Here is a 24172-nt window from a genome sequence, read left to right as displayed (position 1 = left end):
TTAAGTGTCCAAGTGAAAAGCATGAATATGTACATTGTTGCCAGATTAATTTACAGGCTTAATCTCACTCAGTACAATTTTTGAGAAGCTTTTCTTTTAATTTAACAAAACAATTCTAGAGTTCACCAAGAAAAATTAAAAAGTGAGACTTGTCAAGAGAATTTTATAAAGACAACATAACGAAGGAGAGGCCGATAACCATTTCTACCAGATATTTAAATATACTCGAAAAAGACAATGATTAATAGTCAGATGCCAGCATGAGAACAGATAAGCCAGTGGGCTAAAACAGGGGGCCCCAAGACAGATCACAGTCCTCATAAGAACTTAAAACCTAAAATAGTGCCATAAGTCAGTGAAAAGAGAAATATTCTTCAATAATTAGTCTGAGTTCTCTTGTTAGTGTGTGGAATGAAGTGTCATTTTATGTGTTTTTTTTTTTTTTCTTGAAGTATCCATTTTAGATCAGAGGTTAACATTTAGCTCATGGACCATCATGCTTTATTTGGCTTCATGGCATCTGTAAAATTGAGGTGAAAAGATTTGTTTTTCCTTTAACTTTCTTCTTGAAATGATATTGATAGTGGGGGAAAAGTCTTTATAATGACATATTAAGTTTTTAAGATATTTTAATATTCAGTTGTCACCACTGTCATGTTATGACATCTTAAAGTGTTTCCCATTGATGATAAAAAAGAAATTCCTATCATTATGATCAGGAGATTGCTTTTTTTTTTTTTTTTCCCTGAAACAGGATCTTGCTCTGTTGCCCAGGCTGGAGTGCAGTGGCATGATCACAACTCACTGTAGCCTCAAGCTCCTGGGCTCAAGCGAACCTCCTGCCTCAGCCTCCTGAGTAGCTGGGACTACAGGTGTGTGCCAACACACCCAGCTAATTTTTGTACTTTTTGTAGAGACAGGGTTTCACTATGTTGCCCAGGCTGGTCTCGAACTCCTGGGCTCAAGCAATCCTCCCTCCTCGGCCTCCCATAGTGCTGGGATTATAGGCGTGAGCCACCATGCCTAGTCTGCTTATGTTTTACATTGTTTAATTAAATATAAAATAATTAAAAAGAAACTTGCAAGGTTTTAATCCTTTGGTTTTCCTTTTTGTCTGTCAACCTTATGAAATGTCTTCAAACAACCTATAGGCTGATTATTGAGCTGAAAAGCAGAAAAACTACACAGAATTGGAAAGAGCTTAGAGAAGTCATGTCCCCTAGAAATGGCAAACATAGTCTGTGGCTTGGAAAGAAGAAAAACTGAAGCAGTCGAAGGAGCTCCTATTGTAAATAATGTCACCCACTCCAGAACTACTATTTCTTCTAACATTTTAATATTTTGAAGCAGTCCTAAGAGAAATTTGTAACTATACAGCTAATAAAACTTCTGATGCTCTCAGCACAGACAACTGTTTTTCATCCGTTACTGGCATTCCTATTTCACGAGCCTCTTCAAATTTTCAAAAACTACCATCATCTCGAAAGTGGTATTTCCATTTCTGGAAAAAAGTTTCAGACCTCTGGGCACAGATCGGGTGTCTCTGACATTTGGCTGTCCATTTGTTTTTGCTGCTTTGGAAAAGACACAACAGACGTCAATGTGACTGGGCGATTTCTGTATCAGCAGGCAGGGGTGCCAAATGTTCTGCCACCGATTCTGAACTTGCCTAATGCTGTGAGAAGCACCAACTTCATTAGGCTCGAGGGTGAATTATTATTTCAGGAATTTTTCTCAAGCAATGGGAACAGAATGAGAGTGGTTTTTTGCTTTCTAAATAGAAATTTGCTGAATTTCCAGAAAACAAGTCTTGAAATGTATGATCAAACTTTGGGCAGAAATTTTACTTTTAAATAAAAAAAAAAAAAGAAAGCCCATTATCTCATGATTTAGCCTACTTGAACAATAATTTTGGCCATATCTTTTGGTTAAAGCCCCGCAGTCACCACTATGTACGCTACTGAAGAACGTGCCCCTGTTCCATAAGAGATTGGCCGCTAGGAGAACATGCTAACACCGAAGAAAGATCTGCAATTTGGAGCTAAGAGTGATTAGACTTTTCCCAATTTCTCTGCAGTCAGAAGCAAACATGAGCCAAACTCTTAAAGGTTACTTCTGATCAACATAATCTTAAGGTTGAAATGTGCATTTCTAATCCAAAATTTAGCCATATGGACAAACATCAATGATGTGAACTTTGCCAAAGATAATAACCTCAGTAAATTTGGGACTCAAAATGAATTCAACTATTTTTCGATTCAATCCTACCCTCACCTGGCAAAGTGTCCTATAAAGCTCTGATTCCACATGCTATTATGTCCTTACGCAAGCCAGGGTTTACAACATTTTTGCCACCAAAACAAAACAAAAGAAAAATCAAAAATGATTGGATATCAAGCATGCCACAAATGTTGCCATCTCAAAGTCACTCAAAGCTTTCTCCTACTCCAAGCCAAACCTCTACAGCCTTTATATTGAAAGTTGATGATAACCTGAATTAAAGTTCAAGATTTGCTTTGCTTGGAAATTTTTGTTTTATTTTTTACCATGAAGTGGGCATTAAGTTTTGCATTAAAATAAGCAAAAGGGGCATAGGCTTGTAAAGAATGTTTTAGAAAAGAATGTGTAATCAATTTCTAATATCACAAAATAGGTAATATCTAGATTTTTGTGCCTATGTTTAGGTACTTTTTTCCTGTAAGTTCATAGTTTTCATCGGTCTTAAAGAGGTCTACAATCTTAAAAAACTGCAAAAAACATTACTCCTCTGATTTAGATACTGACCTCACACAACACACACACCATCTTGCAACAATTTAAGAATTATGGCTGAGCACAATGGCTCACACCTGTAATTCCAGCGCTTTGGGAGGCCAAGGCAGGTGGATCACTTGAGGCCAGGAGTTCAAGACTGTTGGACCAACATGGCAAAACCCAGGCTCTACTAAAAATACAAAAATTAGCTGGGTATGTTGATGCATACCTGTAATTCCAACTACTCGGGAAGCTGAGACATGAGAACCGCTTGAACCCAGGAGGCAGAGATTGCAGTGAGCCAAGATTATATCACTGCACTCCAGTCTGGGTGACAGAGCCTGACTGTCTTAAAAAGAAAAAAAAAAGAAAAAAGAAATACATGGAAGAAACTCAAACCACAACACCTAGAAGAAAATAGATATTTAGCACATTTGAAGCTGAGAAAAATATTTCTGAACAAGAAAGCAAGAGAAAAACATTTCATTGACAAATAAACATGGGAAAGACATCCATGAAGAAGACATCAACAAAATAAAAAGACCAAAAAAAGGAAAAATATTTGCAAGAAATACAACAATCCAAAAACCTGACATAAAGGAGCAAACAAATCCACAAAAAACACCCACTTTTCAGTAAAATAAGTGTAAAAGCACATGGAATGAATACTTTCAAAGAGAAAATACAAATGGAATATAAAAGGTTAAATATTAATCTCCATAATAATAAAAAATCAAGTTAATACAAGACTATTTTGTCTATAACATTAGCAAAGGTTTTTTAAAAAGCTTGATAAGGAAAAGCTATGAGGAAGATGAGCACTTTCTACACCTGTACAAGAGTACATTGATACAGCCTTTTTAGAAAGCAGTTTGGTAAGTTTATCAAATGCTTTTAAAATCATGTAGGGGCCACCCTTGGCCCTCTGAAAGTTCACTGAAAAATCAGTTCACAAAAGGTGAATTAACAGGAGAAAAGGCATACAAATGTATTTAAATGTATTTAATGTGTATACATAGGGGCCTTTAGAATGAAGACCCAAAGATATAGAGGAAATCGTTCATTTTTATGTATAGGTTTAACGAAGTATGGACAGCCATGTAGAAATATGATTGGATAAAAGAGTATGCTCTAATGCTAATAGCCTGAGTGGGGAAACCCAGCAAGGTCTGTCTCTGGATTCTTCTCGGCCTCTCTGGGCATGCATTCCTTCCTTCTGGATGTGGGGTTGGACCCGCTCTGGAATGGGAATGTTATGACCTACAGTTAAAACAAGTTAGGCCAGATAACTTTTTTATGGCCACTTTTTACACAAATAGGGCAGAGGGAAAATCAGAATAATATTTCTAGGTTTTATGATTAGCCCTGGGGAGAAGGGGTTCTGGTTTCTATGACCTGCCTTGGGGAAGAAGGATTCTGGTTTCCATGGCTTGCCTCAGGAAAAAATGAGACTGAGAGACAAGAGAGCAGGAGGAGGTCAGAGAAAAACTTCTGTTGTAGAGGCTGCTTCTGGGGCCTCCAGTTTGGGGTATTGTTTTTCAAGCCCCAACATTGGTCACTTTCTTTAGCTCAATGATTTAATTTCAAATCATTTATATCTAAGGGAAAAAGTCCAAAATGTAGACAAAGAGTTCATGTAGAAAGAGTTCATTTCAGAGCTATTGTTTTAAAAAACTAAAAAAGAAAGTCAAGGGAATGGATAAGTATATCAAGGTATATCCATGCGATTGAATGTGCAGGGACTGAAATAGTGTTTGCAGTAAGTTTCTTGGATGACACAATCAAAAACCAATGGTCTGTTAAATAAGGAAAAAAGATGTAGTAAAAAAATGCTGAAAAGAAAAATTCTAAGGAAATATGACAAAATGTTTATAGTAGTTGTTTCTAGGTAAGATTTGAGTGATTATTTTTTTTTTTTTCTTTTTTGAGACGGAGTCTTACTCTGTCGCCGAGGCTGGAGTGCAGTGGCACCGTGCCGAGGCTGGAGTGCAGTGGCACCGTGTCGGCTCACTGCAACCTCCGTCTCCTGGGTTCAAGCAATTCTCCTGCCTCAGCCTCCTGAGTAGCTGGGATTGCAGGTGCCCACCACCACACCCGGCTAGTTTTTATATTTTTAGTAGAGACAGGGTTTCACCATGTTGGCCAGGCTGGTCTTGAACTCCTGACCTCAGGTGGTCCACCCACCTCGGTCTCCCAAAGTGCTGGGATTACAGGCGTGAGCCACCACGCCTAGCCAATTATTTTTATTTTTTGTAGTTTGCAAATTATCTACAACGACATAGTACTCACACTTGGGGAAATTAAATTTAAATTTAACATATCAAGTTTAGATCATGGATAGAGGCAGAAATGTTTCAAAGAAAAAGAAAAAAAGTCATCTCATATGAATGAGCAAATAATGAGCACAAAGCTTCAAAATTTCTGGTGAGAGAAAAGGTTTTACTGCTTTGCTTCTCAGCTTAGCTGTTCAGTGGCATTACTTTTTCTGTGACTTGGATGCTGTAGAGTGTTCTTGAAATGACAAATCATAAACTGATCACTGTCTCCAAATTGACAAATCAACTTTTCAGGCAAGAATAAGAGGAAACAATTTGAGGCTAGTGAGGATTTTAAAATAATATGAAAATAATATGACTCATAAGAACCAAAATAATGTTTAGAAATGGTGAAGAAATGGCTACCCAATACTACAAATGTTGCTGCTTGAAAAGTGATCTTTAAAATTTAATAAATTCTCGAAGGAAAACATGGAACTTTGAGTTGCAAAATAATTGAAAGAAGGTTATAAAGCTAATTAAATCAGATTTTCCCTTGGGTTTGTAAGAGATGAGGACCTTCCCTAGTCTCACCCTTCTGGGTGAGGCCCATTAGAGAGGAACCGATAGACTCCACGTTGTGAGAGGTTGAGCGGCCTGGCTGAACACTTCTTCTATTCATTCCTGAACTCACAGGACTTTAAACTTTAATGTTTAAACTTGAATAGCTATCAAACTTCCTTTGTAAAAACTAATCTTAGGCTGCTGAACCCTACTATTTTTTAACATTAATTATTAATTACAGAAAAATTGATAATATAAAAAGATAAGAAATAATCTATATATTTTGCAACTGGAAATTGGTCAAAGTATGGTATTTCCAGAGTGTTGAATACTATCATTATGTTCAGCATGGACTATAAACTTAAATGCCTACAGAGACTAAGTAGGTAACATAAATGAGTGCAGTGGATCTGTATTGGAACTTGGGAACAATAGAGATCGAAGATTTGAAGGGTGGATACTTCATCTACAGAAGGCAGCAGCTATTTGATTCTAGTCCGTTGTTGGCCTTCTGGAAATGTGGGTGCAGTACTGTCAGACCTTCCTATTTTTAAAACACTTTTATTTGGAAATAATTTCAAATTTACAAAAAGTTGCAAAAATAAGACATAACAAAAGAATACCTATGCACCTTACCTATATTCTTTTATTTAATTCTGCAGTCCATTTGAATTCTCTCTGTGCACATGTACATACATACACACACACACACACACACACACACACAATTTTTTTCTGAACCATTTGAGGGTATGTTAAATATATCATGGCTTTTTGCTCCTAAACACTCCATTGTGTATTTCCTATAACTAGAGACCTGAAAACTACTGTTCTTGAGCTGGGATACCTGGAGTGGGATGAAGAGATGGCCTGAGGAAGTCCTCTCCCCCTGGCCACTAAGGGACAGTCAATCAGCTGCTAACCCCAAACAGAGCTGTAACACCAAACAGAGGTTGAAAACCATTGCACTAGACAACTGTCATTCCACCCATAAAAATAATACCTCCAATATATGCACATTTATTTATAAATTAGATTTATGTACAAGTCTACTAATATATTATGTGTCTTAAAAAACATATACTTTAAAAAGGATGAGATGAAATTAGATATTAATACAAATACAAGATTGAAATTTTCTTCCTGTACTCCAAGGGAACATCTTGCATCCTCTAAGGCATGTGCCTCCCAACCTTGGGGGCTATTGCTCTACACTGTGGGGGTTAAACAGGGAAAAGACCACCACGATTTCCAAATCTGAGTCTGGGTCCTGCTCCCTGATGTATCTCCTTCACATCAGCCAGCTCTATCTATCACAACATACTTTTTTGCCTTCCTGGCACTTATCACAACTGGCAGTCATCTTGCTCATCTGTGTGTTCATTTGTCCAACATCTTTCTCCCCCAATTAGAATACAGCTTCCTGAGAGGCAGGATCTTGACTGACTTGTTCATTCCTAATTTCTCAGCATCTAGAAGAAGGTATGGCACATAGTAGGTGCTTGTTAGATACTTGCTAATAAATGGAAATAAACATATCCCTAGTTCCTATTCCAGCTTTTTCCCTGCTGTTTTGTTCTCCATTCTTCTAGCAGACAACAGGACTAGTTCCCTGACCCCCTGCAGGAAGCTAACAATACCCTACCTACTTCTAAGCAAAACGTCGCAGCTTCAAAGACCTTCCATGGAGGGCGATGGGCTGAGGACAATCTTGTTCTTCATGTAAAACACAGGCCCACAATCTCAAATTTATAATCTAAAAATATATATACTTACAATGTCTCTAAAGGCATTTATTTTTCTTAAAAATCATGTATTTGTAAGCTGAACTATCATTTTAACACAAAAGCTATCATTCTTGCTCAATGGAGTCAGGCTGCTCTTGGAGTTTCTGTCCTGGGAGGAAAAAGGGCAGGATGTAGGTACCTGATGGTTTTCCACACGTCGAAGCCATCCAGAGGCTTTGTGCCATTGGTGTGTCCCCTGGCCAGCTTCACGAGTGTTGGCAGCCAGTCAGAGATGTGGATGAGCTCCCGGTTCTTCACGCCCTTCTGCTTCAGCAAGGGGCTTGCCACAAAGCCCACCCCTCGGACGCCTCCTTCCCACAGGCTCCATTTTCTTCCTCGAAGGGGCCAGTTATTACCCCCTGCCAAAGTCTGTCCTCCGTTATCTGAAACACAGTAAGGTCTTGGCATGAGGATGATGTTAACTCTTAAATACATTTAAGAACGGAGACTGTATTACATTGTTACTAAATGGTGCTTAAATAATAAAAAAAAGAAAATTCCTTGCCTTTTCCCACCCTAAATTCCCTTTTCCCATTGACATAGCCTTTCATTATTCAGATATAAGTAAGGCCCAGTGTGACACATATCTACCTTTAAATCCTCCATGGAGAGGGCCACTGGAAAACAAGGCAGTCCCTCGATGATATGCACTTTGGAGATCCCTCAGCTAAATAATCCACTAAACTTTAAATACACCTGTGTAACTTTGTATAGCATGGGAGAATGAGTCCATGGAAGCTGGGACCCTCTCCATGCATGAAGAGAAAACTAAGTGAGTTTCACTTAGTGACTTAATGCTCCTTATAGGTGGAGACAAAAACTGACCTTTTTCTTTTCCTCTTGGAAAAAAAATTCTACAATTTAAACTGGAAAATGAATTAACACTCTATTCTCTGGCAATAATATCTCTTTCTTAAGTGTGAAAGCTGAGTATTTCTCCAGTGGTTGATAAATGTCTCTGTAAACAGAGCATTAGATGGAAAAAAATAATTGTGAAAAAAATTCTTCCCCTCTTGACAGGATGGTGAAATAAAGTTTCATTATGTACAATACCAGGGAAGAGAAGGTTTCTCTTCCAAGACAACAGAAGGAATGGGAGATCTTGGCAAAGACAGGGTAGAAGTTACTAGAGTAACTGAAGTTAAGTATCTTCCCAGCCAAGTGAGGGCTCAGAGTTAGACATTAAAGCGGACAGTAGAAAAGAAAAAGTGCCATTTTTTACATACTGAGGTTATAGAATCATACAAACTCCCAAAGTATCCACAGATTTAGGTGACTTTAGAGACACATTTTAAATAACACATATTTTGCATTAAACTTTAAAAAAAAACCCCACTGTTACCCAAATGAGCCACATGAGGGCAGTATGACAGACCTCCTGCTGTATAGAATGTTACATATAAAAATTTATTAAGAAATCAGAGATCAAAGCTACAAGATGCATCTGGGAGGAAAGAGAATGAACACTTGTTAAGCACTGACCGCACTAGGAGTGACTCTGATTTTGCATTATCTCTCACAGAATCTGGGGTTGGCAGACCTGGAATAGAAGCCTGAGGCCAGACACTCACTAGCTGTGTGGCCAGGGGTGACATATCACCTCAGTTTCCTCATCTTCATGTGGAAATAACAATCACTAATTGATTTAGTCCATTTTGTGTTGCTATAACAGAATACTGAGACTAGGTAATTTATAAAGAAAACAGGTTTATTTGGCTCACAATTCTGATGACTGATAAGTCCAAGCGCTAGGCACCGGCATCAGTTGCTGGTGAGGGCTTTTGTGCTGCATCATAACATGGCAGAGAAGTGGAAGGAGAGGCAGGTGCAGGTAAAGAGGGACCAAAGAGGAGGAAGAGCCTCACTTTATAACAACCCACTCTCATGGCGACTAATCCATTCCCTTGAGATTGAGAACTCAATCCTGGGAGACAGCATTGATCTATTCATGAGGAACCCACCCCCATGACCCAAACACTTCCTACTGGGCCCCACCTCCCAAGATGCAGTGGCAATTAGACTTCCACATGAGCTTTGGTGGGAACAAACCACATCCAAACCATAGCACTACTTCATGTATTATGATGGAAATGAAGTGACATTGCTTATGATCTTTTCTTGGCAGGGTACCTGACACAACCTAAGTGCTCAATATATGGTAGTAACTGCTGTTGTTCTTAAAATTTACAACAACCCAAATAGTTTAGTATTATAACCATTTTGTCACTTTTTTTTAAAAGGAGGTTTGAAAAAGCCAAATAGTGAATAGATGGCAATGCTAGGATTCCAACAAGGTCTGTGTGACACCCCAGGCCTCTGCCCCTAGAGCACCACACTCCTGCTATCCCTAGTATAGAGTGGGCTCACACATGTAGGCCACATAAACTTTCACTTCCTGACGAAAACCACAAGTACGGTCAACCTCAGCAAAGTGTACACTCTTCCTATGAGTGTACATAGGAAGTTATTTCAAGGTAATGGTAATTCCTTTTAGAGAAGGCTTAGCTGCTGTTGGGGAAGAAATTCAAGGCTCTACTGCCAAGGAAACTTTTGGTGTTGCCCCTAACACACCAATTCTCAGTTCTTTTCTGTGCTTCTCCAAAGGGAGTAGAGAAGAGTCTTGAGTTAGATCAGGTGAGGAAACAATTCTTCAACACATGGGTCGGTGACAGACAGTCTCATCATTTGACATCACAGCCTTACAAGAATCTTTCTTCAAACCTCCCCACATCACTTCTTGACAAAAACTCAAGGCCCAAACATTCACTCAGGCCAGTTGTTGACATACACATTCCATTTCATATTGAAGCTGAGCAGACCCGTATATTCAAAACAACTAAAGGCCACCATCAGTAGAAAGAAGAAATTCCTCCATGTTCATGATACTGCACAGAGTAGCAATCACTCATAACCAATGTATCGAAACTTAGAAGAAGGTGCTATTCATGTGATACAAAAATACACTGGAAAGAAATACCTACACTCTTCCCGTGATATCAAGAAAGGCTGAGACAGAACGATTATTTCACTCTGTTGTCTGGATTGCTGTAAGTGATGCTGGCTCAATACTTTAGAAGAAGCCTGTTGTCTCTGTTTTAAATAGATACACTTCTCTGAGATATTATGTAGTGTCCTTCAGTTGCACATATTTGTTAGTGCTCAACGGAAAGTATTGGATGAAGATGGTGGTGGAAATAAGAGTGGAGATGATGGGGACAAGGGTGGCTGGATCTGGAATCTGATTCTAGGAGCAGCTCTTCAGTTATGACTCAGATAGGAAAATTCTCCGGGTTGTACAGAGAATTTGGCCACTTTTCCTACTGTAGGAAAGGGAAGGTGTTTCCACATATCATTAGGGGAGGCCACGGATGTAGTAAGTGTGATTGTTTTTGCAATTAGTTCTCTGTGATGTTTTGCCATTAGCAATAAGCGATTCTATCAACAGTTATTCTTTTTAAGAGCACTCCAAAGAGAAAGCACTGTCAATGGACACATGTGCAACTTCTCCAAGGCTCTCCTGGCATAGCGCCAACTGCAGATGTGGCCTCAGGAGAAGGGCAGTTCAGTTTCGCCTGTCCTTGTACCCCCACAGATGGCACCTGGCCAATGGTTGCCACTTATCAGCAATGGGGCAGAATCCACTGAGTTAGGCCATTAGTTGGTTAACTATATGAGAAATAGGGTGCGGTCCATAAGTTCTAGTTCAGTCTCTTGGGTATTTCAAAGAATTCAACATAAAACTGGTAGGAGGAGCAACAAGAATAAAATAAGCTCTTTTGCAACAAGGTGGAAAAGGGAATTTCCTATATTGCTCACTGAAGTTTGACATAAATTAGAATTTAAAAAGACAATGGAACCATCAGCATTTCAAAGACGTTTCTTCTCATTTTCCCTTCTAGTTTTATTTTTCGGCAAAAGTTAATTTCTTTCTTGTTAAGAATTCATATTCAAGAGAAATTTTTGTTTCATTTCCTGACTGACATATGAAAAAACTTCCAAATCAAAATAAGATGACGCCAGCTCCTAAAGGAAGCAAAGAAACGTTTTTTCAGGGAGATGGTTTTGCAGCAATGTTTTGGCACAGGGAAAATCTAATTATAAGGCCTTTACTGTCTAGAAAAGAAATGTCAAAATAAGACAAACATCATCATATACAGACCGTAAATCTCACTTTATTATTCACTATTGAACAAAAATAACTGCCAAAAAGTCATGGAAAAATATTGGTTTGCCAAAGATCTAAGCAAAAACATTAAGTATATGACAATGAAGCCTCATCCATATCCAGCTGATAAAAATCAAAATGAAACCATGACAATAGCATTAATTTTTAGAACTACTCCCCAAACAATTTAATGTGTGGCTTGGCCGTGGAGGGCTGCCCTGAAACATCATCTCTACCCCACCATTCCTGTGCATGCTTCAGCTGGGGCTTACCCTAGTCATCCTTCCCACCCTGACTCAAAGATCACAAAAGGAAAAGCAAGGAAGGCTCTAGCAGCCTCATACCAAGCCTGGACATCTCTCTGAACATGGCCCTGATGCAAGGGTGACTAACAGATGAGTAGGCAACATCATTTCAAAAATGGAGAAGCCTCTTTGTCCCAGAAAAGTATCTGCTTGTTGACGGCTGATTCTTTGGATTTTTTTTTAAATTACTGAGATGCAAACTGGAGTGCTAATATATGTCTTAGTACACATCTAAAGGATTCGGTAAATTCAGTCTTCTCCTGCTAAAAGATTTTGGAGACATTATCTACCTAGATATTCAAATTACATTCTGATATTCTCAAATCTTCTCTTTTTTTTTTGAGACAAAGTCTCACTCTGCCAACCAGGATGGAGTGCAGTGGCAGGATCACAGCTCACTGCAGCCTCGATCTCCTGGGCTCAATCAATCCTCCCACTTCAGCCTCCCAAGTAGCTGGAACTACAAGTGTGTGCCACCACGCTTGGCTACTCTTTCCCTGTTGCACTACATTGAATCATTTCTGACAGAATGTGCATTTGATTCTGCCAAGTCTACCTTTATTTTTTATTTTATTTTATTTTATTTTATTTTTTTATTATACTTTAAGTTTTAGGGTACATGTGCACATTGTGCAGGTTAGTTACATATGTATACATGTGCCATGCTGGTGCGCTGCACCCACTAACTCGTCGTCTAGCATTAGGTATATCTCCCAATGCTATCCCTCCCCCCTCCCCCCACCCCACAACAGTCCCCAGAGTGTGATATTCCCCTTCCTGTGTCCATGTGATCTCATTGTTCAATTCCCACCTATGAGTGAGAATATGCGGTGTTTGGTTTTTTGTTCTTGCGATAGTTTACTGAGAATGATGGTTTCCAATTTCATCCATGTCCCTACAAAGGACATGAACTCATCATTTTTTATGGCTGCATAGTATTCCATGGTGTATATGTGCCACATTTTCTTAATCCAGTCTATCATTGTTGGACATTTGGGTTGGTTCCAAGTCTTTGCTATTGTGAATAATGCCGCAATAAACATACGTGTGCATGTGTCTTTATAGCAGCATGATTTATAGTCCTTTGGGTATATACCCAGTAATGGGATGGCTGGGTCAAATGGTATTTCTAGTTCTAGATCCCTGAGGAATCGCCACACTGACTTCCACAATGGTTGAACTAGTTTACAGTCCCACCAACAGTGTAAAAGTGTTCCTATTTCTCCACATCCTCTCCAGCACCTGTTGTTTCCTGACTTTTTAATGATTGCCATTCTAACTGGTGTGAGATGATATCTCATAGTGGTTTTGATTTGCATTTCTCTGATGGCCAGTGATGATGAGCATTTTTTCATGTGTTTTTTGGCTGCATAAATGTCTTCTTTTGAGAAGTGTCTGTTCATGTCCTTCGCCCACTTTTTGATGGGGTTGTTTGTTTTTTTCTTGTAAATTTGTTTGAGTTCATTGTAGATTCTGGATATTAGCCCTTTGTCAGATGAGTAGGTTGCGAAAATTTTCTCCCATGTTGTAGGTTGCCTGTTGACTCTGATGGAAGTTTCTTTTGCTGTGCTTTAGTTTAATTAGATCCCATTTGTCAATTTTGTCTTTTGTTGCCATTGCTTTTGGTGTTTTGGACATGAAGTCCTTGCCCATGCCTATGTCCTGAATGGTAATGCCTAGGTTTTCTTCTAGGGTTTTTATGGTTTTAGGTCTAACGTTTAAATCTTTAATCTATCTTGAATTGATTTTTGTATAAGGTGTAAGGAAGGGATCCAGTTTCAGCTTTCTACATATGGCTAGCCAGTTTTCCCAGCACCATTTATTAAATAGGGAATCCTTTCCCCATTGCTTGTTTTTCTCAGGCTTGTCAAAGATCAGATAGTTGTAGGTATGCGGCGTTATTTCTGAGGGCTCTGTTCTGTTCCACTGGTCTATATCTCTGTTTTGGTACCAGTACCATGCTGTTTTGGTTACTGTAGCCTTGTAGTATAGTTTGAAGTCAGGTAGTGTGATGCCTCCAGCTTTGTTCTTTTGGCTTAGGATTGACTTGGTGATGCGGGCTCTTTTTTGGTTCCATATGAACTTTAAAGTAGTTTTTTCCAACTCTGTGAAGAAAGTCATTGGTAGCTTGATGGGGATGGCATTGAATCTGTAAATGACCTTGGGCAGTATGGCCATTTTCACGATATTGATTCTTCCTACCCATGAGCATGGAATGTTCTTCCATTTGTTTGTATCCTCTTTTATTTCCTTGAGCAGTGGTTTGTAGTTCTCCTTGAAGAGGTCCTTCCCATCCCTTGTAAGTTGGATTCCTAGGTATTTTATTCTCTTTGAAGCAATTGTGAATGGGAGTTCACTCATGATTTGGCTCTCTGTTTGTCTGTTGTTGGTGTATAAGAATGCTTGTGATTTTTGTACATTGATTTTGTATCCTGAGACTTTGCTGAAGTTGCTTATCAGCTTAAGGAGATTTTGGGCTGAGACGATGGGGTTTTCTAGATAAACAATCATGTCGTCTGCAAACAGGGACAATTTGACTTCCTCTTTTCCTAATTGAATACCCTTTATTTCCTTCTCCTGCCTGATTGCCCTGGCCAGAACTTCCAACACTATGTTGAATAGGAGCGGTGAGAGAGGGCATCCCTGTCTTGTGCCAGTTTTCAAAGGGAATGCTTCCAGTTTTTGCCCATTCAGTAAGATATTGGCTGTGGGTTTGTCATAGATAGCTCTTATTATTTTGAAATATGTCCCATCGATGCCTAATTTATTGAGAGTTTTTAGCATGAAGGGTTGTTGAATTTTGTCAAAGGCCTTTTCTGCATCTATTGAGATAATCATGTGGTTTTTGTCTTTGGCTCTGTTTATATGCTGGATTACATTTATTGATTTGCGTATATTGAACCAGCCTTGCATCCCAGGGATGAAGCCCACTTGATCATGGTGGATAAGCTTTTTGATGTGCTGCTGGATTTGGTTTGCCAGTATTTTATTGAGGATTTTGGCATCAATGTTCATCCAGGATATTGGTCTAAAATTCTCTTTTTTGGTTGTGTCTCTGCCCGGCTTTGGTATCAGAATGATGCTGGCCTCATAAAATGAGTTAGGGAGGATTCCCTCTTTTTCTATTGATTGGAATAGTTTCAGAAGGAATGGTACCAGTTCCTCCTTATACCTCTGGTAGAATTCGGCTGTGAATCCATCTGGTCCTGGACTCTTTTTGGTTGGTAAACTATTGATTATTGCCACAATTTCAGCTCCTGTTATTGGTCTATTCAGAGATTCAACTTCTTCCTGGTTTAGTCTTGGGAGAGTATATGTGTCGAGGAATGTATCCACTTCTTCTAGATTTTCTAGTTTATTTGCGTAGAGGTGTTTGTAGTATTCTCTGATGGTAGTTTGTATTTCTGTGGGATCGGTGGTGATATCCCCTTTATCATTTTTTATTGTGTCTATTTGATTCTTCTCTCTTTTTTTCATTAGTCTTGCTAGCGGTCTATCAATTTTGTTGATCCTTTCAAAAAACCAGCTCCTGGATTCATTGATTTTTTGAAGGATTTTTTGTGTCTCTATTTCCTTCAGTTCTGCTCTGATTTTAGTTATTTTCTTGCCTTCTGCTAGCTTTTGAATGTGTTTGCTCTTGCTTTTCTAGTTCTTTTAATTGTGATGTTAGGGTGTCAATTTTGGATCTTTCCTGCTTTCTCTTGTGGGCATTTAGTGCTATAAATTTCCCTCTACACACTGCTTTGAATGCATCCCAGAGATTCTGGTATGTTGTGTCTTTGTTCTCGTTGGTTTCAAAGAACCTCTTTATTTCTGCCTTCATTTCGTTATGTACCCAGTAGTCATTCAGGAGCAGGTTGTTCCGTTTCCGTGTAGTTGAGCGGCTTTGAATGAGATTCTTAATCCTGAGTTCTAGTTTGATTGCACTGTGGTCTGAGAGATAGTTTGTTATAATTTCTGTTCTTTTACATTTGCTGAGAAGAGCTTTACTTCCAACTATGTGGTCAATTTTGGAATAGGTGTGGTGTGGTGCTGAAAAAAATGTATATTCTGTTGATTTGGGGTGGAGAGTTCTGTAGATGTCTATTAGGTCTGCTTGGTGCAGAGCTGAGTTCAATTCCTGGGTATCCTTGTTGACTTTCTGTCTCGTTGATCTGTCTAATGTTGACAGTGGGGTGTTAAAGTCTCCCATTATTAATGTGGGGGAGTCTAAGTCTCTTTGTAGGTCACTCAGGACTTGCTTTATGAATCTGGGTGCTCCTGTATTGGGTGCATATATATTTAGGATAGTTAGCTCCTCTTGTTGAATTGATCCCTTTACCATTATGTAATGGCCTTCTTTGTCTCTTTTGATCTTTGTTGGTTTAAAGTCTGTTTTATCCGAGACTAGGATTGCAACCCCTGCCTTTTTTTGTTTTCCATTTGCTTGGTAGATCTTCCTCCATCCTTTTATTTTGAGCCTATGTGTGTCTCTGCACGTGAGATGGGTTTCCTGAATACAGCACACTGATGGGTCTTGACTCTTTATCCAATTTGCCAGTCTGTGTCTTTTAATTGGAGCATTTAGTCCATTTACATTTAAAGTTAATATTGTTATGTGTGAATTTGATCCTGTCATTATGATGTTAGCTGGTGATTTTGCTCATTAGTTGATGCAGTTTCTTCCTAGTCTCGATGGTCTTTACATTTTGGCATGATTTTGCAGCGGCTGGTACCGGTTGTTCCTTTCCATGTTTAGCGCTTCCTTCAGGAGCTCTTTTAGGGCAGGCCTGGTGGTGACAAAATCTCTCAGCATTTGCTTGTCTGTAAAGTATTTTATTCCTCCTTCACTTATGAAGCTTAGTTTGGCTGGATATGAAAGTCTGGGTTGAAAATTCTTTTCTTTAAGAATGTTGAATATTGGCCCCCACTCTCTTCTGGCTTGTAGGGTTTCTACCGAGAAATCCGCTGTTAGTCTGATGGGCTTCCCTTTGAGGGTAACCCGACCTTTCTCTCTGGCTGCCCTTAACATTTTTTCCTTCGTTTCAACTTTGGTGAATCTGACAATTATGTGTCTTGGAGTTGCTCTTCTCGAGGAGTATCTTTGTGGCATTCTCTGTATTTCCTGAATCTGAATGTTGGCCTGCCTTGCTAGATTGGGGAAGTTCTCCTGGATAATATCCTGCAGAGTGTTTTCCAACTTGGTTCCATTCTCCCCATCACTTTCAGGTACACCAATCAGACGTAGATTTGGTCTTTTCACATAGTCCCATATTTCTTGGAGGCTTTGCTCATTTCTTTTTATTCTTTTTTCTCTAAACTTCCCTTCTCGCTTCATTTCATTCATTTCATCTTCCATTGCTGATACCCTTTCTTCCAGTTGATCGCATCGGCTCCTGAGGCTTCTGCATTCTTCACGTAGTTCTCGAGCCTTGGTTTTCAGCTCCATCAGCTCCTTTAAGCACTTCTCTGTATTGGTTATTCTAGTTATACATTCTTCTAAATTTTTTTCAAAGTTTTCAACTTCTTTGCCTTTGGTTTGAATGTCCTCCCGTAGCTCAGAGTAATTTGATCGTCTGAAGCCTTCTTCTCTCAGCTCGTCAAAATCATTCTCCATCCAGCTTTGTTCCGTTGCTGGTGAGGAACTGCGTTCCTTTGGAGGAGGAGAGGTGCTCTGTGTTTTAGAGTTTCCAGTTTTTCTGCTCTGTTTTTTCCCCATCTTTGTGGTTTTATCTACTTTTGGTCTTTGATGATGGTGACGTACAGATGGGTTTTCGGTGTGAATGTCCTTTCTGTTTGTTAGTTTTCCTTCTAACAGACAGGACCCTCAGCTGCAGGTCTGTTGGAATACCCTGCCGTGTGAGGTGTCAGTGTGCCCCTGCTGGGGGGTGCCTCCCAGTTAGGCTGCTCGGGGGTCAGGGGTCAGGGACCCACTTGAGGAGGCAGTCTGCCCGTTCTCAGATCTCCAGCTGCGTGCTGGGAGAACCACTGCTCTCCTCAAAGCTGTCAGACAGGGACATTTAAGTCTGCAGAGGTTACTGCTGTCTTTTTGTTTGTCTGTGCCCTGCCCCCAGAGGTGGAGCCTACAGAGGCAGGCAGGCCTCCTTGAGCTGTGGTGGGCTCCACCCAGTTCGAGCTTCCCAGCTGCTTTGTTTACCTAAGCAAGCCTGGGCAATGGCGGGCGCCCCTCCCCCAGCCTCGCTGCCGCCTTGCAGTTTGATCTCAGACTGCTGTGCTAGCAATCAGCGAGATTCCGTGGGCGTAGGACCCTTCGAGCCAGGTGTGGGATATAGTCTCGTGGTGCGCCGTTTTTTAAGCCGGTCTGAAAAGCGCAATATTCGGGTGGGAGTGACCCGATTTTCCAGGTGCGTCCGTCACCCCTTTCTTTGACTCGGAAAGGGAACTCCCTGACCCCTTGCGCTTCCCAGGTGAGGCAATGCCTCGCCCTGCTTCGGCTCGTGCACGGTGCGCGCACCCACTGGCCTGCGCCCACTGTCTGGCACTCCCTAGTGAGATGAACCCCGTACCTCAGATGGAAATGCAGAAATCACCCGTCTTCTGCGTCGCTCACGCTGGGAGCTGTAGACCGGAGCTGTTCCTATTCGGCCATCTTGGCTCCTCCCTCTCGCCAAGTCTACCTTTAAAACGGCTTTCCAATCATCCCCCCTTCTCCAGCCCATTGCCTTAGGTCAGGCACTCCTCTATCTGGGCTCCTGGGCTAATTTATATACCGCTTCAAGTTCCCACCAGAGGTGTTTGTAAAACACAAAATCAATCAGGCCACATGCATGTTTAAAGACCTGATTGCTTTCCAATCAGGGAAAAAGTTCCAACTTCAGGCCCACATATAGAATCCTTGACATCTGCCCCCAACCTCTTTTTTGGGTATCAACTCCTGTCCTCCCCCATAAAAAGTGCCCTGAGCTTCAGTCACATAGAACTAACTTCTCCCTGTTGTTAGAATATGTCATGCCCTTTCATGCTAATTTTGCCTTTGCACATGTTGGCTCCCTTGCCTAAAATGCCACGGGTTAAAGATCATATCTTCTGTGAACCTGCCACTTAGTGCCCTAGATGGTCTTCATCTCTGCTCTGTATTTCTGCTACATTCTATGTGCACATTTTCTACTATAATTAGCTCTGTCTATTGTTAATCAGTTGTTCATGGCTTCGTCTTCCCCATGAACTCTGCTTCTCAAGAGCAAAAAGTTTCTTAATGTTTTTATTTCCAAGACCTAGCACAGGACCTACCACACAGAAGGGCTCAATGATTTGGAGGAACAAATAATTAGGGAAAAGGCCACTCACCGAAAATAGAGGTTAAAGGCACTAAACATTAACTTAGGTCACTGCATTGTTTTTTCTAAGCCTTTGTCCAGCTACTCTGTGACCTTGACTTTTCATTGGCCATTCTACATACTGCTGCTTAAACTATAGGAGCTGGCAAGGGGTGCTCTTGGACCCCAGTGAGGATTTAAGTAAATCAAACCCTCAAATATCAGAATTGTTTGTCTAATCTGGTCCCTGGTCAGTTATGTTGGAGTCTAAGAGGGTTGATTGGGAGCATTTCAAGAAGCATCAGTCCTGGCCTGGAAGAAAGAACTCACTTATTCCTTTAACACATCTTTCTTGAGTGCTGCCATGTTCCAGGGACCACTCCAGATCTGGAAAAAGGGCAGCAAACAGGATGGACAAGGTCCTGTCGCTCACGGAGTGAGTGAGAAAAAGAGATAAGATCTCTCCATTCATGGTAGGCAATGACTGGGCTTTGTGGAGGAGCTGAAACCATAAGGACAGGACAGAGCCAGCCAAGCGACCATCAGAGAGATGAGAGCCCAGGCACAGGGAGCAGGAGGCCTTATGCAATCACACATTGGAGACTAGGGTGTCTGTGTCAAGGCTGCTTCTTAATTAAAGACTAGTTATACTATTAGGTATACTCTGCTGCCAGAAGTTAAGGAAAACTTGAGCTAAATAATGACTAGATATAAACAAAAAGGTATAGGTCTAGGTGTTTTATGACCATCATCACTTTCCCCTTTATGACCATCATCACTTTCCCCTATCACCCCTACTGCCCCATGTCTAATTTCACTGAAATGCAGGGAACTGAGAGGAGCTAAGCACTGTGAGTTTGGGCAAGTACTCAATCTCTGAGCCTAAGTTTCCTCATTTGAGAAATGAGGATAACAAAATACCTACCTTAATATTGTGCCTGGCATAGAAGCAGTGCTAAATAGTATTAGCTATTTTTATGTATGCTAGTCATCAGCACCAGCAAAGTACACAGAACAGAATAGGCTCCTATCTGTATATTTACTAAACATATATTAGATTTAATTATCATAGCCACACTCCAAAACATCACGTTTTCATAAGACCAAAGTATTCTAAGCATAGAATCCTCCTAGATTGCATTCTGTATTCTTTTTTTTTTTTTTTTTTTTGAGACAGTGTCTCACTCTGTCACCCAGGCTGGAGTACAGTGGCGCAGTCTTGGCTCACTGCAACCTCCGCCTCCAGGGTTCAAGCTATTCTCACGCCTCAGCCTCCTGAGTAGCTGGGACTACAGGCGCCCACCACCATGCCCAGCTAATTTTTGCATTTTTAGTGAAGACAGGGTTTCGCCTTGTCAGCCAGGCTGGTCTTGAACTCCAGACCTCAGATGATTCATCCACCTGGGCTTCCCATAGTGCTGGGATTACAGGCAGAAGCCACCACGCCCAGCCTGCATTCTCTATTCTATAGGTAATTTCTTGAGAAGTGCAACAACACAGTGAATTGTGAGGGGTGTTGTTACTATCAGGGGAGAGCCAGGATAACCCCTTTCTGTTCCCATGAGTTTAAATAAAGGACATCAATTATCATAGAAAAAACACTATAACAATAGCCTGGGATTCAAATTAAACACCAGAAACTGAAGATTTGTTCAAATACACATTTGATTATTCGTAGGGGTTTAAAATGGTTTGCAGCATTCAGGGCAGATAAGTGCTCAGATCGCCAGCTCAGACACTAACCAGACTTTACATCCTGACTAAGAGCACCAGCAAGGAGAATGTCCAGCTGGGCTAGCAAGAGGAGGGTTCTGGTGGAGTGCGACTGGCAGCCAGGCACCAAATAACCGAATGATACGGTTTGGCTGTGTCCCTACCCAAATCTCATCTTGAATTGTAGCTCCCATAATTCCCATGTGTTGTAGGGGAGACCCAGTGGGAGGTAATTGAATCACAGGGGCAGATTCCCCCATACTGTTCTCGTGGTAGTGAATAAGCCTCACAAGATCTGATGATTTTAAAAGGGGTTTCCCCTTTCACCTGGCTCTCATTTTGCTTTTGCCTGCTGCCATGTAAGATGTGCCTTTGTTCTTCCCTCACCTTCCACCGTGATTGTGAGGTCTCCCAAGCCACGTGGAACTGTGAGTCCATTAAACCTTTTTCTTTATAAATTACCCAGTCTTGGGTATGTCTTTATCAGCAGTGTGAAAATGGACTAATACACGGATGTAGCCACCAAAAGATTTGGAGATTAAAAAAAGATGGATGCGGGAAAGGGCAAAATCAGGGATGAATGAGGATTAAAAAGAAAAATGTTATAAAAGTTTGTAGTAAAATATTTCCTCACTTTAATGAGGCTAATGCCATTTCTTATAATGCTGAGATATCAATGGGGTTTTATCTCTCCTTTAACATTTATTAAGGATGAAAAGACTCCAAAATCTGTTGAAAGATTGAAAACGTTTGTTCTCTACAAATTAAAATGGAACTGGAAACTGGAAAACAGTGTCCTAATTTATTACATATTGGCAAGCAACAACTTAACTTTTTCCTGTAATTTAAAACATAAGTAGTCACAGGTCTTGGAGATCTTTAGATGAAAGTTGTAAGGTAAGCACAAAATGTTGAGGTGCTCTCACTTAGGAGGTATGGGTAATGCAAGGTTTAATCTTCATATTCAGAATCCCCCTGACAAGTAGCACAGAAGACCCATGTTTGATGTATTAAGTGAGTAAAAGTACCAAATATTTGGTCTGTCCTTTTTTAACAACTAAAACCCTGTTTGTTTTTCCTGTTGTTTAATTTTTAGGAATGTTTGATATTTTTTACTAATGGATTTCCAGGCAAACTAATTTTTTTGGCACTCTTAGGGAGTGTTACAGTTTACTCACACATTATTTGGCTCCCCTTTCAGACCTAAAACCCACTGAACGTGGCCAGATAATTTTGACTAGACAGCTGTTTATCCTTCAGTAATGCCACTAGAGAAGTAATGAATGAGAAAAGTACCACACAAGTGCTGGAGAGTCTGGCAAGTTCAAGGGCAGCAGGAGAAAAGTGAAAATACCATCAACACACAGGAACAAACAGAACTGTGGTTTCAAAAGAACAGGTGTACTAACAACTTGTGTGGTGAGAAAGATGGAAATTTAGGTCAATGTGTTTTCAGAGATGGTTAAGCCAGAGAAAGCTAGCACATTCTATCTGGGCAGACATCAACTATTTCAATTTGTCTTTATGATTCCAAGTATATAATACAAGTTAAATGTTCTCAATTTTTATCCTTGGAGCAGAAACAACATTTTACTGAATCTCTACTTCTTAAGTAGCAAGATATGCCTTTAAGGTTACTCAGAAAAATCAATGAAACTGAGTGGACAGGCAGTTTCATTTCCCCAGAGTTCTCTGAAGTTTTGCCAGATTCTAAAGGATCTCACTGATGTTTGGGTGTTTAATGCAGAGAGAGGCAAACAAAAGTCACGAGAACACTGATGAGCACAATCCTCCCTGAAGAATAACCGGAGAGTAAAACATCTAATGGCAGAAACAAAAATAACTCAATATATCCAAACACGAAGCAGTTTGTTTAAAGCATTTCAAATATTGAATGCATACTTAATCAATAATAACAAGAACCTCTTCGGATCTGCAGATAACACTTGCTCCAAGGCCAAAGTAAAATAAACTCTGTGAGCCCCCAGAGTCCTGGGCAGCAGCCCCACCTCTGACCAGGGCATGCACAGTGGGAGTGAGGGCAGAATCCAGGTGATTGACACTGGACATCCCAAGCAGGTGAGGAAGCCACTCAGGAGGAAAGAACATGGAAGGCAGCCTGGGGCTCCACGCCTAATGAGAGGCAAATGGCTAACAGGAGGCCTTGCAGCAGGAGACAAAGGGATGAACAGCCAAGGGCCAAGACAAAAAACCAAACCAACCAACCAACCAACCAACCAAACAAACAAATCAAAACAAATGCCCCTGAGTTACCACAACAGGCACCACGAAGTCCATGCAATTAGAGACTAACTCAGGACCTATTCAGTCTCAGATGCAATTCTAGCAATATGTGTGGTGTCTGGTGTCCTAATTTTATAGCAGGCTAGAATCTGCAAGTCAGGAAGATGCATACTGCTGGACATAATCTTTGTAGAAGGAGGAAAGGAGAAGAAAAATATAAATTGTAAAAGTAGACCACAAACTAAAGTGTCTTTACCTGTTTTTCCAACATTAAATGATCCACACTGACGTATATTGAAGACACCACTGAAAGATGCATACCACAATAAAAACATTAAAATGATGACCCTACATCATTAAGATAGTGAGAGACTCATGGCATAGTTAAGGATGGTTTAGACCTAGCAAAAAGGTTTATATCCCATATTCCTGTCACTAATCCTATTTATCTACAGCAATACAATGTGCCTGCCTTCTTCACCTGATACCTTGCAAAGGTCACAACGATAAGCATGTGAAAACTTTCACTATCCTGGCATAAAGTTAGGCATATAGACTGAAAAGAGAGAAAATGATTACAGGCTAAGCAGTATGCCTCATGTGCCCTGCATCTCCACTGGAATGATGTCTCCACTGGAATGATGTTTCCAAATATTAAGTAACAGCTTTTCTCATTCCTAGTAATTCTGTCACCCTGTGACCCTCAACCCAGGAAGCAGGCAGGGAGATCCATGTCTGGGCTCTGGAAATGGATAGTCAGCAGGTGGATGAGCTAATAGGTTTAGCTTAAGCAATCACTCAGAGCCAGGGGAAGAGAGAGGACTGGAAATGAAGCTAAAGGACATGGCTGTGACCTTAAGCACACATCTTGGGCTCTGCTCCCAGGACTGGATCTAGTGTAGAAGAAATAATGGACGTAGGTATACAAGAGTGGAAAGAACCATGCCTCATCCCCTGGAGGAGCCGGGGGGCAGATGAGAGGATAGCAAGACTCCCTGCAGTTCTTGTGCCCAGTATAGTGTGGCAGCAGCAGATGACAATGGTTGCACAAGGTGATGGAAGGCAGGCTCAGAGGCTTCTCACACCACAGTGTGGAAGGGGTTGCAGCTCCACTGATGAATGTTTTTGA

General features: G+C 40.6%; 1 protein-coding gene across 1 annotated transcript in view; it reads right to left on the bottom strand.

Moving 5' to 3' along the window:
• The window catches only part of ARSB (arylsulfatase B), a 206659-nt gene that overhangs the window by 93729 nt on the left and 88758 nt on the right, over nucleotides 1-24172 (bottom strand). The window contains exon 5 of the mRNA XM_019013558.4: nucleotides 7500-7743. Within this exon, the coding sequence (XP_018869103.3) occupies nucleotides 7500-7743 (244 nt within the window). The remainder of the gene's footprint in view (nucleotides 1-7499; nucleotides 7744-24172) is intronic.

The sequence above is a fragment of the Gorilla gorilla genome, chromosome 19, assembly GCF_029281585.2.
Source record: "Gorilla gorilla gorilla isolate KB3781 chromosome 19, NHGRI_mGorGor1-v2.1_pri, whole genome shotgun sequence".
NCBI lineage: Eukaryota > Metazoa > Chordata > Mammalia > Primates > Hominidae > Gorilla > Gorilla gorilla.
Note: the sequence above shows the minus strand (reverse complement) of the source record. Positions and strands in the feature narration are given on the sequence as shown.